General features: G+C 50.7%; 2 protein-coding genes across 2 annotated transcripts in view; both read right to left on the bottom strand.

Moving 5' to 3' along the window:
• The window catches only part of DPF2 (double PHD fingers 2), an 8,083-nt gene extending 2,204 nt beyond the window's left edge, over positions 1–5,879 (bottom strand). Inside the window, exons 1-4 of the mRNA XM_084304283.1 lie at positions 5,819–5,879; positions 2,120–2,280; positions 1,930–2,037; positions 727–890 (exon numbers count right to left, since the gene is read on the bottom strand). Of these exons, the coding sequence (XP_084160409.1) occupies positions 727–890; positions 1,930–2,037; positions 2,120–2,280; positions 5,819–5,850 (465 nt within the window). The 5' untranslated portion in view covers positions 5,851–5,879. The remainder of the gene's footprint in view (positions 1–726; positions 891–1,929; positions 2,038–2,119; positions 2,281–5,818) is intronic.
• A 2,811-nt stretch (positions 5,880–8,690) lies between these two features.
• Positions 8,691–13,090, bottom strand: CDC42EP2 (CDC42 effector protein 2). Its single transcript, XM_084304275.1, has 3 exons — positions 13,024–13,090; positions 12,132–12,207; positions 8,691–9,989 (listed from the first exon to the last, which is right to left on the bottom strand). The coding sequence occupies exon 3, from the start codon at positions 9,977–9,979 to the stop codon at positions 9,413–9,415; it is 567 nt and encodes a 188-aa protein (XP_084160401.1). The 5' UTR covers positions 9,980–9,989; positions 12,132–12,207; positions 13,024–13,090; the 3' UTR covers positions 8,691–9,412.
• Positions 13,091–13,715: the final 625 nt, after the last annotated feature.

Here is a 13,715-nt window from a genome sequence, read left to right as displayed (position 1 = left end):
TGGCACCTTTTTTAGGGGGAAATGGGGCTTTTGGGACCGAAACTGCGCCTTTTGAGGCTGAAACAGAGTCTTTTGGGGGGAAATAAAGCTTTGGGGGGAGGAGGGCGTATTTTGGGGGGGAAGAGGGGGACAAATGGTGTCTTCGGGGGGGGAAATTGTGCCTTCTGAGGGGAGAAACAGTGCTTTTGGGGGGTTAATGAAGCTATTTCAGGGAAATTGAGCTTTCTTGGGGGAAAATTGAGCTTTCTTGGGGGAAAATGGCGTTTTGTGGGGGAAATAGAGGTATTTTGGGAAAAAAGGGTATTTTTCTAGGGGGAAATACAGCTGTTTTGGGGGGAAATTGTGTTTTTTTTGGGGGAAATGGAACTACTTCTGGGGAAAATGGTGTTTTTTGGGGGAGAAATGGTGGTTTTGGGGGAGAAGTGGCATTTTTGGGGAGAAAAATGACACTGTTTTGGGGGAGAATGACATTTTATGAGGGGAAGAAAAGGAGCTCCTTGGGGGGCGAGAAATGGAGCTTTTGGGGTGGGGGAGTAAAGGAGTTTTTGGGGGAAGGAAATAGTGTTTTGGGGGTGGGAATGGAGCTTTTTTGGGGGGAATGGCACCTCTTTTAGGGGGAAATGGTGCTTTTGGGGCAGAAACTGAGCGTTTTGGGGCGGAAACCGAGCGTTTTGGGGCGGAAACCGAGCGTTTTTATCGCCAGCTTCCCCAGGAACCCCCCCGCACCTTCCGTGCACGGCTGTTGGTGACGGGGAACTCGCCCAGGCTGTCGTCGTCCCCGCGGGGGTCGGGCAGCGCGCGCTTCTCCAGCGGGTCGGTGCGCAGCAGGGCCTCCAGGCTGCTGCCGTCCTGAGACATCAGCCCCTCCTTTTTCAGGGCCTGCTCCGCCTCTGCGGGGAAATAAAATAGGGGAAAAATAGGGGAAAAATAGGGGAAAAATAGGGGAAAAATAGGGGAAAAATAGGGGAAAAATAGGGGAAAAATAGGGGAAAAATAGGGGGGAGAAAGGGACAAAATGGGGGGAAAAATGGGGGAAAATTGGGGAAGGGGAGAGAAATGGGGGAAAAAATAAGAGAGGGAGGGGGAAAAAGGGAAAAAAATAGGGGAAAAATGAGGGGGGAAGGGATAAAGTGGGGCAAAAATAGGTGGAAAGGGGAAAAGGGGGAAAAAAGGGAAAAAAATGAGAAAAATGGGAGGGAGGGAAAAAAATACGGCAAAAATCAAAGGAAAAGGGGAAAAATGGGGGAAAATGGAGGGGGGAAATGGGGAAAAAAGGGAAAAAATAGGGGAAAAATAAGAGAAAAAGAGACAAAATGGGGGGAAAAGAGGGGAAAAATGGGGGGAAAGAGAAAATCGGGGAAAAAATAAGGGGGGGAATAGGGGAAAAAAGGGAGAAAATAGGGGAAAGATAGGGAGTAGAAAGGAACAAAATGGGGGAAAAGGGGAAAAAAAAGGGGGGGAGGGGGAAATGGGGAAAATAATTGTAGGAAAAATAGGGGGGAGAAATGGACAAAATGGGGGGAAAATGGAGGAGAAAATGGGGAGAATATAGGGGGAAGAGGAAAAATGGGGAAAAAAAAGGGAAAAATGGGTGAAAAAAGAGAAAAATTGGTTAAAAAATGGGAGGGAAGGGGGAAAAAAGGGAAAATATGGTGGAAAAATAGGGGGTAAGAGGGAAAATGGGGAAAAAGGGAAAAAATAGGGGAAAAATAAGGGAAAGAGGGGAAAATGGGGAAAAAAGGGAAAAAATGGAGGGAGAAGGGGGGGAGAAATGGGGGTGAAGGGGGCCAGGGACGCGTGCCGGGCTTCCCAGGCTGATTTTGGAGCTCCTGCACCCCACCAGGGTCGGGTGGAGGAGCGAGGAGCTGCACTGCTGAGGGGAGCAGGACCCCAAAAATCCCCCGGAAAGTGGTAGTAAAAAGGTTTTACCCGGTTTGATGGAGGGGAAGGAGAGCCTGGGGTCCTCGGGGGGGTGTGCGCGGCGCTTCTTCCTCCAGCGGCGCGCGGGGTAGGAGTAGAGCTGCCCGGCGGCCAAACCTGGGGGCGGGAGGGGGATAACGAAGGTTATGAGGATAATTAGGAGGAAACGAGGGTGGGTTTGGGTGGGCCGGGGCCGTACCCGGCCCTCGGTGGCGTTTCTCCATCCAGATGTAGCAGTTGCTCTGCGCCACGCCGGTCTGCGAGTCGAGGAAGGGCAGGCGCACGCTGCGCTCGGCGCACAGCCGCGCGTTGTAGCTGTGGCACTGCTCCATGGCGTCGCGGTAGTACTGCTCCCCCAGGCTGCAAAAATGAGGAAAAAATGGGAAACGGGGGGAAAAAAAAGGGCTTGGGGATCAAATAGGGGGGTGGGGGAATGAGGTAAGGGGGGAGGAAGTGGGGTGTGGGGGGAACGGGTGGGAAGGGAATGGGGAGAAGGGAGCGTAAAGGTGAGGGGAAAAAGGCCCAAAATAGGGGGGAAGGAGGCCCAGAATGGGATGTGTGGGGAAAAATGGGTCAAAAAGGAGTGTGTGTGGGGAAAAATGGGTCAAAAGGAGCCCCAAAATGGGATGTGAGGGAAAAAAGGGGTCAAAGAGGGGAATGGTGGGGAAAATGGGTGGAAAGGAGGCCCAGAATGGGATGTGTGGGGAAAAATGGGTCAAAAAGGAGTGTGTGTGGGGAAAAATGGGTCAAAAGGAGCCCCAAAATGGGATGTGAGGGAAAAAAGGGGTCAAAGAGGGGAATGGTGGGGAAAATGGGTGGAAAGGAGGCCCAGAATGGGATGTGTGGGGAAAAATTGGGTCAAAAAGGAGTGTGTGTGGGGAAAAATGGGTCAAAAGGAGCCCCAAAATGGGATGTGGGGTGGGAAAATGGGTCAAAAAGGAGTGTGTGGGGAAACATGGGTGAAAAGAAGCCCCCAAAATAGGTCAAAAGGAGCCCCAAAATGAGATGTGAGGGAAAAAAGCAAAAAATGGGTCAAAAAGGAGAGTGGTGGGGAAAAGCGGGTGAAAAGGAGCCCCGAAATGGGTGAAAAGGAGCCCCAAAATGAGATGTGGTGTGGGAAAAATGGGTCAGGAAGGAGAGTGGTGGGGGAAAATGGGTGAAAAGGAGCACAAAAAAAAGGCTGAAAAGGAGCCCCAAAATGGGATGTGAGAAGGGAAAATGGGTCAAAAAGGAGAGCAGTAGGGAAAAATGGGTGGAAAGGACCCCCAAAATAGGATGCGGGGAAGAAATGGGTCAAAAAGGAGTCCCAAAATGAGGTGTAGGGTGGAAAAAACAAGTCAAAAAGGGAGAGTGGTGGGGAAAAGTGGGTTGAAAGGAGCCCCAGAATGTGTGGAAAGGAGCCCCAAAATAGGATGTGAGGGTAAAAAGGGGTCAAAGAGGAGAATGGTGGGGAAAATAGGGGGAAAGGAGCCCCAAAATGGGATGTGTGGGGAAAAATTGGGTCAAAAAGGAGTGTGTGGGGGAAAAATGGGTCAAAAGGAGCCCCAAAATGGGATGTGCGGCAGGAAAAATGGGTCAAAAAGGAGAGCGGTGGGGAAAATGGGTCAAAAGGAGCCCCAAAATGGGATGTGGGGTGGGAAAAATGGGTCAAAAAGGAATTTGATGGGAAGAAATGGGTGAAAAGGAGCCCCCCAAACCAGTCAAAAGGATCACCAAAATGTGATGTGCAGAAAAAATGGGTCAAAACGGAAAGCAGTGGGGGAAAAAGTGGGTCAAAATTGAGTGTGGTGCGGAAAAACGGGTCAAAAAGGAGAGTGGTTGGAAGAAATGGGTCAAAAAGAGCCCCAAAATGAGATGTGGGGTGGGAAAAATGGGTGGAAAAGTAGTGTGGTGGGGAAAAAAATGGGTCAAAAGCTGCCCCAAAATGGGATGTGGGGAAAAAAAATGGGTCAGGAAGGAGAGTGGTCGAGAAAAATGGGTGAAAAGGAGCCCCAAATGGGTCAAAAGGAACACCCACATGAAACGTAGGGTGGGAAAAATGGGTCAAAAAGTAGTGTGAGGGGGAAAAAATGGGTTGAAAAGGAGCATGGTGGGAAGAAATGGGTGGAAAAGGAGCCCTAAAATGGGTCCAAAGGAGCCCCAAAATGGGTCAAAATGCATTAAATATGGATTTGGGTAAATAACTACCAATTTGGGTAACTAAATATCGACTTGGGTAAATAAATATCAGTTTGCTGGAGCATAATGAGACATCCAGCGCTCAATTCCTGATGTTTTAGCCCCAAAAAGCTGGAGGTGGAAGCGTTTCAGACGCCCCCCCCAAGCTCCCCAGGACGCAGTGTCCCTAAATTCTCTTATTTTTCCCTCTTTTGGCTGCAGAGGGAGCCCCAACGCCGGGCTTGGGGAGCTGAAACCTTCCTGAGGTTCCCATTTCTGCCTGATTTGCCCCCAAAACGAGTGCCCCAATAACACACACAAAGCCCTAAAAGCACATCGATTTAGGGCAAAAAGGCTAAAAAAAAAAAAGAGTTCGGCTCACGTTGGGGCCAGAGGGGGACGGCAAAAAGCCCAGGAAACAACATAAAAAATGGGGAAAATGATGAAAAAGTCCGGAAAGAGCACAAAAAAAAAAAACTACGGGAAGAACCCAAGACCCTATGGAAAGTATCAAGAACCTATAGAAAGCGCCCAAAATCACTCCAGGAACATATAGGGTCATCCCCCCAAGGACAGTATAGGGGGAGGAGAGATTTCCCAGCCCTACAGGGGAGCCCCAGCCCTATAGGTCCCCTCACACAGGGCCCTATATGGGGACATATGGAGACCCCTACCCCTATAGGGCCCTCTAGGGCAGCCCGTTATAGGGCCCTACAGGGGGGATCCCCCTCTGCAGGGATCTATAAGGGGCACACAGGCAGATGTATAGGGGCTGCTGCCCCCATACAGGGACAAAGCCACACGCAGGGCTCCATACAGCCCCCTCCAGGACCCTATAGACCCCCTCCCAGGGCCATATAGGATGGAAACATCCCCCCAAGGCCCTCTAGGATACCCTATAGGGACCAATAAGGGGAGACAATCCCCCCTCAGGCCCTACAGACCCCCTCCCAGGGCCTTATAGTGAGAAAATTCCCCCCCCCAGGGCCCTCTTGGGTCCCCTATAGGAACCAACAGGGAGCGTGACACCCCCAACCAGGCCCTACAGACCCCCTTCCATGGCCCTATAGGGGAAAAACTCCTCCCTAGGACCCCAATGAATCTCCTATAGGGACCAACACGGGGGGACAATCCCCCCTCAGGCACTATAGACCCCCTCCCAGGGCCGTATAGGGGGAAAATCCCTACCCACAGCCCTCTAGGATCCCCTATAGGGACCAACAGGGGGGAGCAACACCCCCCCCAGGCCCTATAGACTGCACATCAGGGCCTTATAGGGGAAAAATACCCCCCCAGAACCCTCTAGGATCCCCTATAGGGACCAACAGGGGGGGATAATTCCCTCTCAGGCCCTACAGACCCCCTCCCAGGGCCTTATAGGATCCCCTATAGGGACCCACAAGGGGGAACAATCCCCCCTCAGGCCCTATAGATCCCCTCCCATGGCCTTATAGGGGGAAAATCCCCCCTAGAGCCCTCTAGGATCCCCTATAGGGACCAATGGGGGCGGACAACCCCCCCTCAGGCCCTACAGACCCCCCTCCCAGGGCCTTATAGGGCGAAAATCCCCCCCCCAGGGCCCTCCTGGCTCCCCTATAGGCACCAATAGGGGGAGCGCAACCCCCCCCCCGGCGCCCACTTGGACTCGCCCGCCGTGGGGCAGCCCCGCTCCCGGCGGCCGGGCCGGACCGGACCGAACCATTGCGCCCCCCCCGCGCGGGGGGGGCCGAGGCGCACTCACAGCTTCACCACGTTCTGGACCACCGCCGCCATTTTGCCTCCGCCGCCGGGGGCCCTGCGCCGCCCAGCGCGCATGCGCGGCCGGCCGGGAGGGGAGGGGAGGGGAGGGGGGAGCGGGGCGCGGAGGGGAGGGGGAGGCGGGGCGAAGGGCGCATGCGCGGTGGGCGGGAGCTGCTCGCTCCCCCCTCCCCTCCCTGCTGCGCCGGTTGGGTTCTGCGCATGCGTGGCGGGAAAGGGGCGGGGGGAAAGGGCGGGAAAAGGGAGGCGGGAGGGGAGGGGGGGGGGCAAAAGGGAGAGGGGAGGGGAGGGGGAGTTGCAAAAGGGGGGGGGCAAAATGAAGGGGTGGGGGCAAAAGAGGGGCAAAAAGGGGGGCAAGGGGCAAAAGGGAGGGGTGGGGGGCAAAAAGAAGGGCTGAGGGGCAAAACCCCAGAAATCCAGGACGGTTTGGGTCGGAAGGGACCCTAAAAATCATCAAATTCCTCAATCCTGCCCCAAAACCGGGCTGCTCAGAGCCCGGCCAGCCCAGCCTTGTGCCAGGGGTGAGAGAAGTGATCCTGGAAGAAAACACTTTAATAAAATATATTAATTTTATTGATTTTTTTAAATTTATTTCCACAGTTTGTTGGGGACCGCACCCATTTCCCAAACCGTAAGAGGCTGGGATACGAAGACAGACTCAAAATCTCCATTTTTGACCCATTTGAAGGCATCAAATCCCAAATCCCAACCGGGAGGCCTCACATTTTATTTTTTTTAAAGTCACTAAACCAGCCCAAAAACTGATTTTTAATCAATTACCCCAACCCTACAGCTGCCTAAAAGCCCCACAGCCTTCTCTCATTTCATTCTGCCAACACATTTCTGTCAATTTTTTTTGTCATTTCCCTACTTTATGGCCCATTTTGGTTTTATTTTTTCTATTTCTGGGCCTTTTCGGGGCAGATTTTGACAGGAAACTTTATTCAGGCCCCAAATTTGGGGGGCAAAATGGAAGATTTTTGGTAGGAGGATGAGGAAGGAGGGGGGCAGGGGGCCAAGGAGGAGAGAAAAAACATGATGGAAATGGGGAAAAAATGAAGATAATTGGGAACAGAAAGCCAAAAGGATCCAGGAATAAAATACAGAAAAATGACAGAAAAAAAAAAAATCTGTCCCGTGACAGGGTGGTGAGGAGCTGCAGCAGAGTGGGCAGCAGTGAGGATTTGGGCTGAAATCACGCTCTTTTGGGTAAAAAAGAATTCCGGGGGCGAGCACGTTGCTTTCCTCAGGGTTTTTTCAACACTTTTTTGGCTCCTCCTTGTGGAAAGATGAGCACAGCGGCAGTTTTTCCCCGATTTTTCGCCTTTTAACACCATTTCTGTCTAATAAGCACTGGGTCTGAAAGAAAACTTTATTTTTTAGGATTATTTATTGTCTGTAGGGAAAACTTTTGTTGTTTTAGCATTACTAATTGTCTGTATAGAAAAAAATATATATTTTTTTAGGATCATTGTCTGTAGGGAAAATGTTTTGGGTTTTTTTTTAGGATTATTAATCATCTGTAGGGAAAGCTTTATTTTTTAATATTATTTATTCTCCTGTAGGGAATTGACGTAGATATCTTCATTTTTGCATAAAATTTGTGCTTCCCACCTGGCGAAAGCCGTGGGCAGAGCAGCTTTCCTCCTCCTGCCAACCCGCCCGCCTCTTTCCTTTATCAACTTGTGCAAAAAAAAATTAAATCCGTGAGTTTTTTTTTCCCCTAATTTGCTGGGAAATCGGGTTATGGGATGCATCGGGGACACTGCAACCTTTTTCTACACAGCCGCCCGTTATCTTAACCCCCTCCCCTTCCCCGAGCTGTAATTAATCCCTCAAAGCCCTCATTAACTTATTCTGCCTCAATTTTCCCCAAAAAAAGTGAGGAGAAAGGCGTTGTTTGGTGCTGGCGGGGCGAGGCACGGCAGGGAGCTTTTTTCCTGCCCGAGTGACTCACGCTTCTCAGAACGGGCGTAAAAATGCTGGGTTTAGCAACACTCATTTCCAAAAATCGCTCCTTTGGGGAGTGACTAATTGGGGAGGGGTTAATTGAGTAACGATTAATTGGGGAAGGAATGCACGTGCCGGCAGGGTGGGGTCCTGGGCAGGGTGCCTGGTAGGGAAGTAGGGGGAATCCCAAGTGGTTGCGCTGTTTTTTTTGGCTAAAGTAGCTAAAAAGAAATTAAAAAAATCATTAAAAATGCTTTTTTTTTTCAGCTTTTTCAGCAGAAGACCGGTGAGGGAGATGAGACACGGAAAAAAAGGGGGGGAAAAGGGGAAAAAAGGAGCCAAATCATGTGCTCAGAAGGGTGCTGTGATCCCCAGGAGCAAAAAAAAAAAATATATCAAACAAGGTGGGTTTGGGGCCAAATTAAGGCCAAACTGGAGCAGTTGATGCCCCAAATAAATAAAATTAAGCAGGCTGCCTCCTCCTCGACAGTTCTTATTCCAAGCAGGGCTGTTAGCTTGCCAATTAACCCCAAAATCTTGCCGATTAACCCCAAAACATTGATGCCTAGCCCCAAAAGTTGCCTTTTAACCCCAAAATGTAGCCTTTTAACCCCCAAATCTTGACATTTAACCCCAAAACATTGCCATTTAGCCCCTAAATGTTGCTCTTTAACACCAAAATCTTGCCATTTGACCCCAAAAGTTGCTGTTCAGTCCCAAGTTACCTTTCAACCCCAAAACACTGACATTTAACCCCAGAAGTTCCTATTTAACCCTAAAATGTTGCCATCTAACCCCAAAATCTTGTCATTTAACCCCAAAATTTTGCCATTTGCCCGCAACCTTCCCTGTAAGCGCCCCCCCGACACAAACGGGCCGAGTAAATGAGAGCCAGGACACGACTGCACAGTGCTCATTAGTCTAATGCCTCGTTAATTAACGAATGCCTCATTAATTAACAATTCACCCATCCAAACGTCGGCCGACAACGTACGGAAACACCAAAAACCACCAAAAAAAAAAAGTCAGAGAGCTCCCCAAGAGGTTCCTCAGCAGCCTTCTTCTGGGCTAAAAAGTGCTGAAAACGGTTAAAAGCGACGCAGTTTATTAAAACCCGAAGTTTTTTATGCCCCAGCGGGATTTTCCTTGCCTCAATCCTGGGTCACGAAGGAAAACGCAAGTCCCCGTGGCCCATTTTGCCCCAAGATCAGCAGAATTGGGGGGTTTTGGCAATTTGGGGAGCCCGAGGACGCTCCTTGCCCTCCTCCACGTCTTCTTTTCACCTTTCCAACTCCAACCCTGCGCTCCGGGCACGATTTTCCTCGCAAAAACGGTGTTTTTCGGCTTCTCCTTCTTCTCCCTCACCCTCAAAGCCTGGCAAGGTGGGTGTTGTTTTTTTCCAGAGAACCACCGAATTTCCCCATTTGCGGCGTTTTTGCTTCACCAAGCCAACGCGTCAGGAGCTTTTTCACCCATTCCTCCACCAAACCCCTCCCGAAACGTGCAGGGTCGGCAACGGTTGAGTTTGAGCCAACGGGAAAAAGGAAAAACGATGGAAAAACACCCGTTTCTCGCTGGTTTTGTGTTGTTTTTGTTTTGTTTTCCCTTTTCCCGTTTCTGCTCGCTTTCAGGTCAAGATCTGCACCGAGCCCTCCGCTTGATGCCTCTCCATCACCTGCAGGACGTCCTCCAGGATGGACGGCCCCAAGTCGACGTGGAGGGAGAGGAGGGAGCCGGCGTGCGGGAGGAAGGGCTCGGCGCCCCGCTCTTCCTCCTCCTCCTCCTCTTCCTCCACACCAACCCGCTCATCCAGGTGCAACCGCGGCGGTTTCGGAGGAGCCGGCGCCGCCGGCAGCGTCAATGCCTGCGGGGCGCCCAGAACGGGTAAAGAAACGGCGTTTTTGAGCAACGGCGAGTCCGCCTCCGACGTCGGGCGCTCCCCTAGGGTGGAAGTCCGGGCGAAGCGGAAGGAGGAGGCGCCGGGGGGCTCGGCGCGGGGCAGGAGGTGGAATTTGCCGCGGAGGAAGGAGACGTCGCCGAAGGTGTCGCCCTCGCCGCCGCTGCCGACGTGGATGGTGTGGCGGAAATCGCCGAGCGGCGGGCTGATCATGTCGCAGGACAGCACCTCGCGCAGCTTGGCGCGCTTCCCCTTGCGGCCGCCACGCTTCAGGTAGATCGGCGCCTTGGCCGACATGGCCAAAGACCTGGGGAGGGGGAAGGGAACAGCAGGGGTAATTAGTTAATTGCGGCTCGTTGACATTTCTAGACTTTTAGTTGGTCAGACACGTTATCAGTAACAAACCAACCCAAAAAACTCATGAATTCCAGGTGATCTCTCTCTGTTTTAGTTGGTCGGACACCTTATCGGTAACGAAATGACCCAAAACATGAATTATTTCCCAATGCTCTTCCTCCAATTTAGTTGGTTGGCCATGGTATTGATAATGAAGTGACCCAGGTAATTAATTAATTCGAGGTCATCTCCTCTTCTCCACTTTTAGTAGGTTGGATGCGTTATCGATAACGGAACGACCCAAAAAACTCATTAATTCCATGTGTTCTTTCTCTGTTTTAGTTGGTTGGACACCTTATCGATAACAAAATGACCCAAAACATTAATTAATTCCAGGTGCTTGCTCTCCATTCGAGTTGGTTGGCCGTGTTATTGATAACAAAGCGACACAGGTAATTAATTAATTCCAGGCCATCTCCTCTTCTCCACTTTTAGTAGGTTGGACACATTATCGATAATGAAACAACCCAAAAAACTCATCAATTCCAGGTGATCTCTCTCTATTTTAGTTGGTCGGACACCTTATCGATAATGAAACAACCCCAAAAATTAATTAATTCCAGATGCTCTTCCTCCAATATAGTTGGTTGGCCATGGTATTGATAATGAAGTGACCCAGGTGATTAATTAATTCCAGGTCATCTCCACTTCTCTTGGTTGGGTGTGCTACCAATAACAAAATTACCCCAAAAATTCACTAATTCCAGGTGCTCTTTCTCCATTTTAGTTGGTTGGACACGTTATCAATACGGAAACGACCTGGATAATTAATTAACGCCATGTTATCAATAACAAAATGCCCCAGGGAATTAATTAATTCAATGTCACTTGTCCATTGGGGTTGGTTGGCCATGCTACCAATAAGGAAATGACCTGGAGAATTAATTAACTCCAAGTGCTCTTTCCCTAATTTAGTTGGTTGGCCATGTTATCTGTAACAAAACCACACAGGTAATTAATTAATTCCAGGTGCTTTTAGTTCGTCAGTCCCATTATCGATAAGGGAATGACCCAATTAATTAATTCCAGACACTCTGCTCCTCTACCTGGAGCTGGTGGCCATGTTACTGATAACGAAGCCCAGGTAATTAATTAATTCCGGGTGCTCTCACATCTCCTTTTCAGTTCATCAGCCACATTATCGATAACAAAACCACCCAATTAATTAATTCCAGGTGGGTGAGGAGTCTGGGAATTGATTCTGGGCTTTGCTTTGGCTTTTTTAGCCCAAAAGAGGAGATTTTTTTAAATTTTAAGTGCCGTATTTACCTCTTCCAGCCACCCAGCCCCACACTTAATAAAAAAATAACTACAAAACCCACAGATTTAGGAAAAAGGGAAGGAAATTGTGATTTTTTTCCGCCCATTTTACTCCTCTTCATCCAACCCCACCAGGTTACGAACCCGGTTCTAGGCACAGATTTTGAGAAATGGGGAGGAAGCGAGCAAAATAAAAGCAAAAAACGCTCAGAGCGTTGAGTTTTGGGGGGAAATCCTGGCGTTTTGTGCTTGCTTAGAGCACAAAATGATGGCAAGCACCCGCCCGAAGGCTGACACTGCAGGATTGGGCTTCGTTAATCCCAGGTGGATTAAAGCCTTAACGACAGCCCGCGGCGGAAGCGGCAGCTTGGCCAAAAAGTGTTGAAATCGTTGGGGGAAAAAAAAAATATATCAGAAAACAAAAATACACATTTTTGCCTTGTTTTCCTCAAGCCTGGCCGCTTCTATTCAGTGCCTGTGAGCAGAAATCGCTCTTTTTGCCCTTTTTTTCCCTCAAAAAGCAGCCAGAGCTCGCTGCGAACGCCCTTTGTGTCCACCAAAAGGGGAAAAACGACCTTAAGAAAACCGCATTTTTGGCCAACACCTCCTGGAAAAGGGTCAGCAGGTCACAAAAACACATGGAATTCAGGTTTTTAGGACAACAAAAATCCTCCAAATCCCTTTTCCCCGATCTTTTCCAGCTCCCCCCAGGCTGGCAGTGTCACTGGGCAGGGCAGAAAAGGTAAAAAGTGGTTAAAAATTCTGTTTTTTTCCCCCATTTTTGGTGACTTACGCTCCGTCAGGCGAAGGCTCGCTGGCGATTACCGGAGCGGCGAATTTCCCATCCCGGTGCCTCCAGGGAGAAAAACCTGCAAAAAAAAACACAAAATAAGGTAATTAAAAAAAATAAACAGAATCCTCCGGGACACCTTAAGGGGGGGGAAAGCAAAAAACAAAGCCGCTCACCCCCCCCCCCCGCCTCTTTCCAGTCCCTTTTCGAGCCTTTTTTTGGGAGGAAAAACCACCCGGAGGAGGCTCGGTGCTGGAGGACGCAGAATGAAGCCCCCCCCCCCGGGGAAGGATTTGGGGTGAGAAAGGGGAATTTCGGGGAAAAGGGAGCACTTTTAAGGGGTGGGGGTGTGGCGGAGCCTCGGTTTCGCCCAACTCACCCCCCAGCAAGGGGGAAAAACCCCAAAAGGGGGAGGAAAAGAGCAGGAAAAGCAGCGGGGTGGGGCGGCTCCGCCACCGCCCCCTCCTTTAAATCCCCTAAATCCGGATTTAACCCCCCGTTTACACCCCAAATCCCATTATTTCGGGGGGCTCCGAAGGGGGGGGGGGGGGGGGGGAGCGGTCGGGAGCCTGGCAGCCGGGCGGTGAGGGGGGGCAGGAATTGGTTTTTTTTTGTTTTGTTTTGTTTTTTAGGGTTTAAAAACCCCACTACCCCCCCCATACACCCCAAATTTAAATCCGATTTCAACCCGGTTTCAATCCGGTTTGGGACCGGCGTTCCAGCAGGATTTGGGGTCCCGACGAACCCCCCCCCCCCCGGCCCCTTTTCCTTCTCCCGGCCACCCTCGGGGGGATTTCGCAGCAAGCACACCCCGACGGCCCCAAAACCTCCCTTTTTTGCCTTAAAAACGCGCTGCCCCCCCCCTTCTTTTTCCCCTTTTTCCCCCTTTTTCCACCTCAGCAGCAGGGCCCGGCGGGGCAGGAAGGAGCAGCGAGGAGAGCCCCACCCCGGAGGCCTCGCTTCCCCTACACGCAGGGGGAGGCCCCAAAATCCTTGGGTTCGCTCCCAAAATCCTCAGGTTCGGCCCCAAAACCCTGCCCGAGGTTCTCCCCCGCCCCTCTGCCTGGTCGCTGAGGATTTTTTTGGGGGGGAGAAATCATTGGAAACCCCCCAAAAAGCCCCCATTTGCCCCCAAATGAGGATTTTTATTTATTAAAATTCCGCTTTTGCAGGTGTTTTGACTGAAAATGGTGTTTTTATGAGGGAAATTGAGGTGGGGGGGGGGGGGTTGGGGGAGCTGTGGAGCTGAAAATGGGGCAGAATCGGGGCTCTGCTCAGATTTTTGGCCTTTTAACATGGGCAGCACCTGCAGGCATTAAAAAAGGGGGAAAAGAGCCCCCAAAAGGGGGAAACCTTCCCCAAAAATGTGGGAAACCATCCCAAAAGGGGGAAAAAGCCCCAAAAATTAGGGAAACCATCCCAAAAAACAGGGGAGAAGACCAAAAAATGAGAGAAACCCTCCCAAAAATGGGGGAAAGCGCCCCAAAGAAGGGGGAAAACATCCCAAAAAGGGGTAAAGAAACCCAAAATGGGGGAAAGGGCCCCCCAAAATGGGGAATCGCTTCCAAAAAAAGGGGAAAAGAGACC

The sequence above is a fragment of the Netta rufina genome (genome assembly GCF_964035555.1).
Source record: "Netta rufina genome assembly, chromosome: 39".
In the NCBI taxonomy this organism is placed as follows: Eukaryota; Metazoa; Chordata; class Aves; order Anseriformes; family Anatidae; genus Netta; species Netta rufina.
The sequence above is the reverse complement of the archived record's forward strand: the minus strand, read 5'-3'. Positions and strand labels throughout refer to the sequence as shown.

Coding starts and splice junctions, on each gene's coding strand:
- CDC42EP2 (XM_084304275.1), bottom strand. CDS start 9,979: ATGTCGGCCAAGGCGCCGATCTACCTGAAGCGTGGCGGCCGCAAGGGG.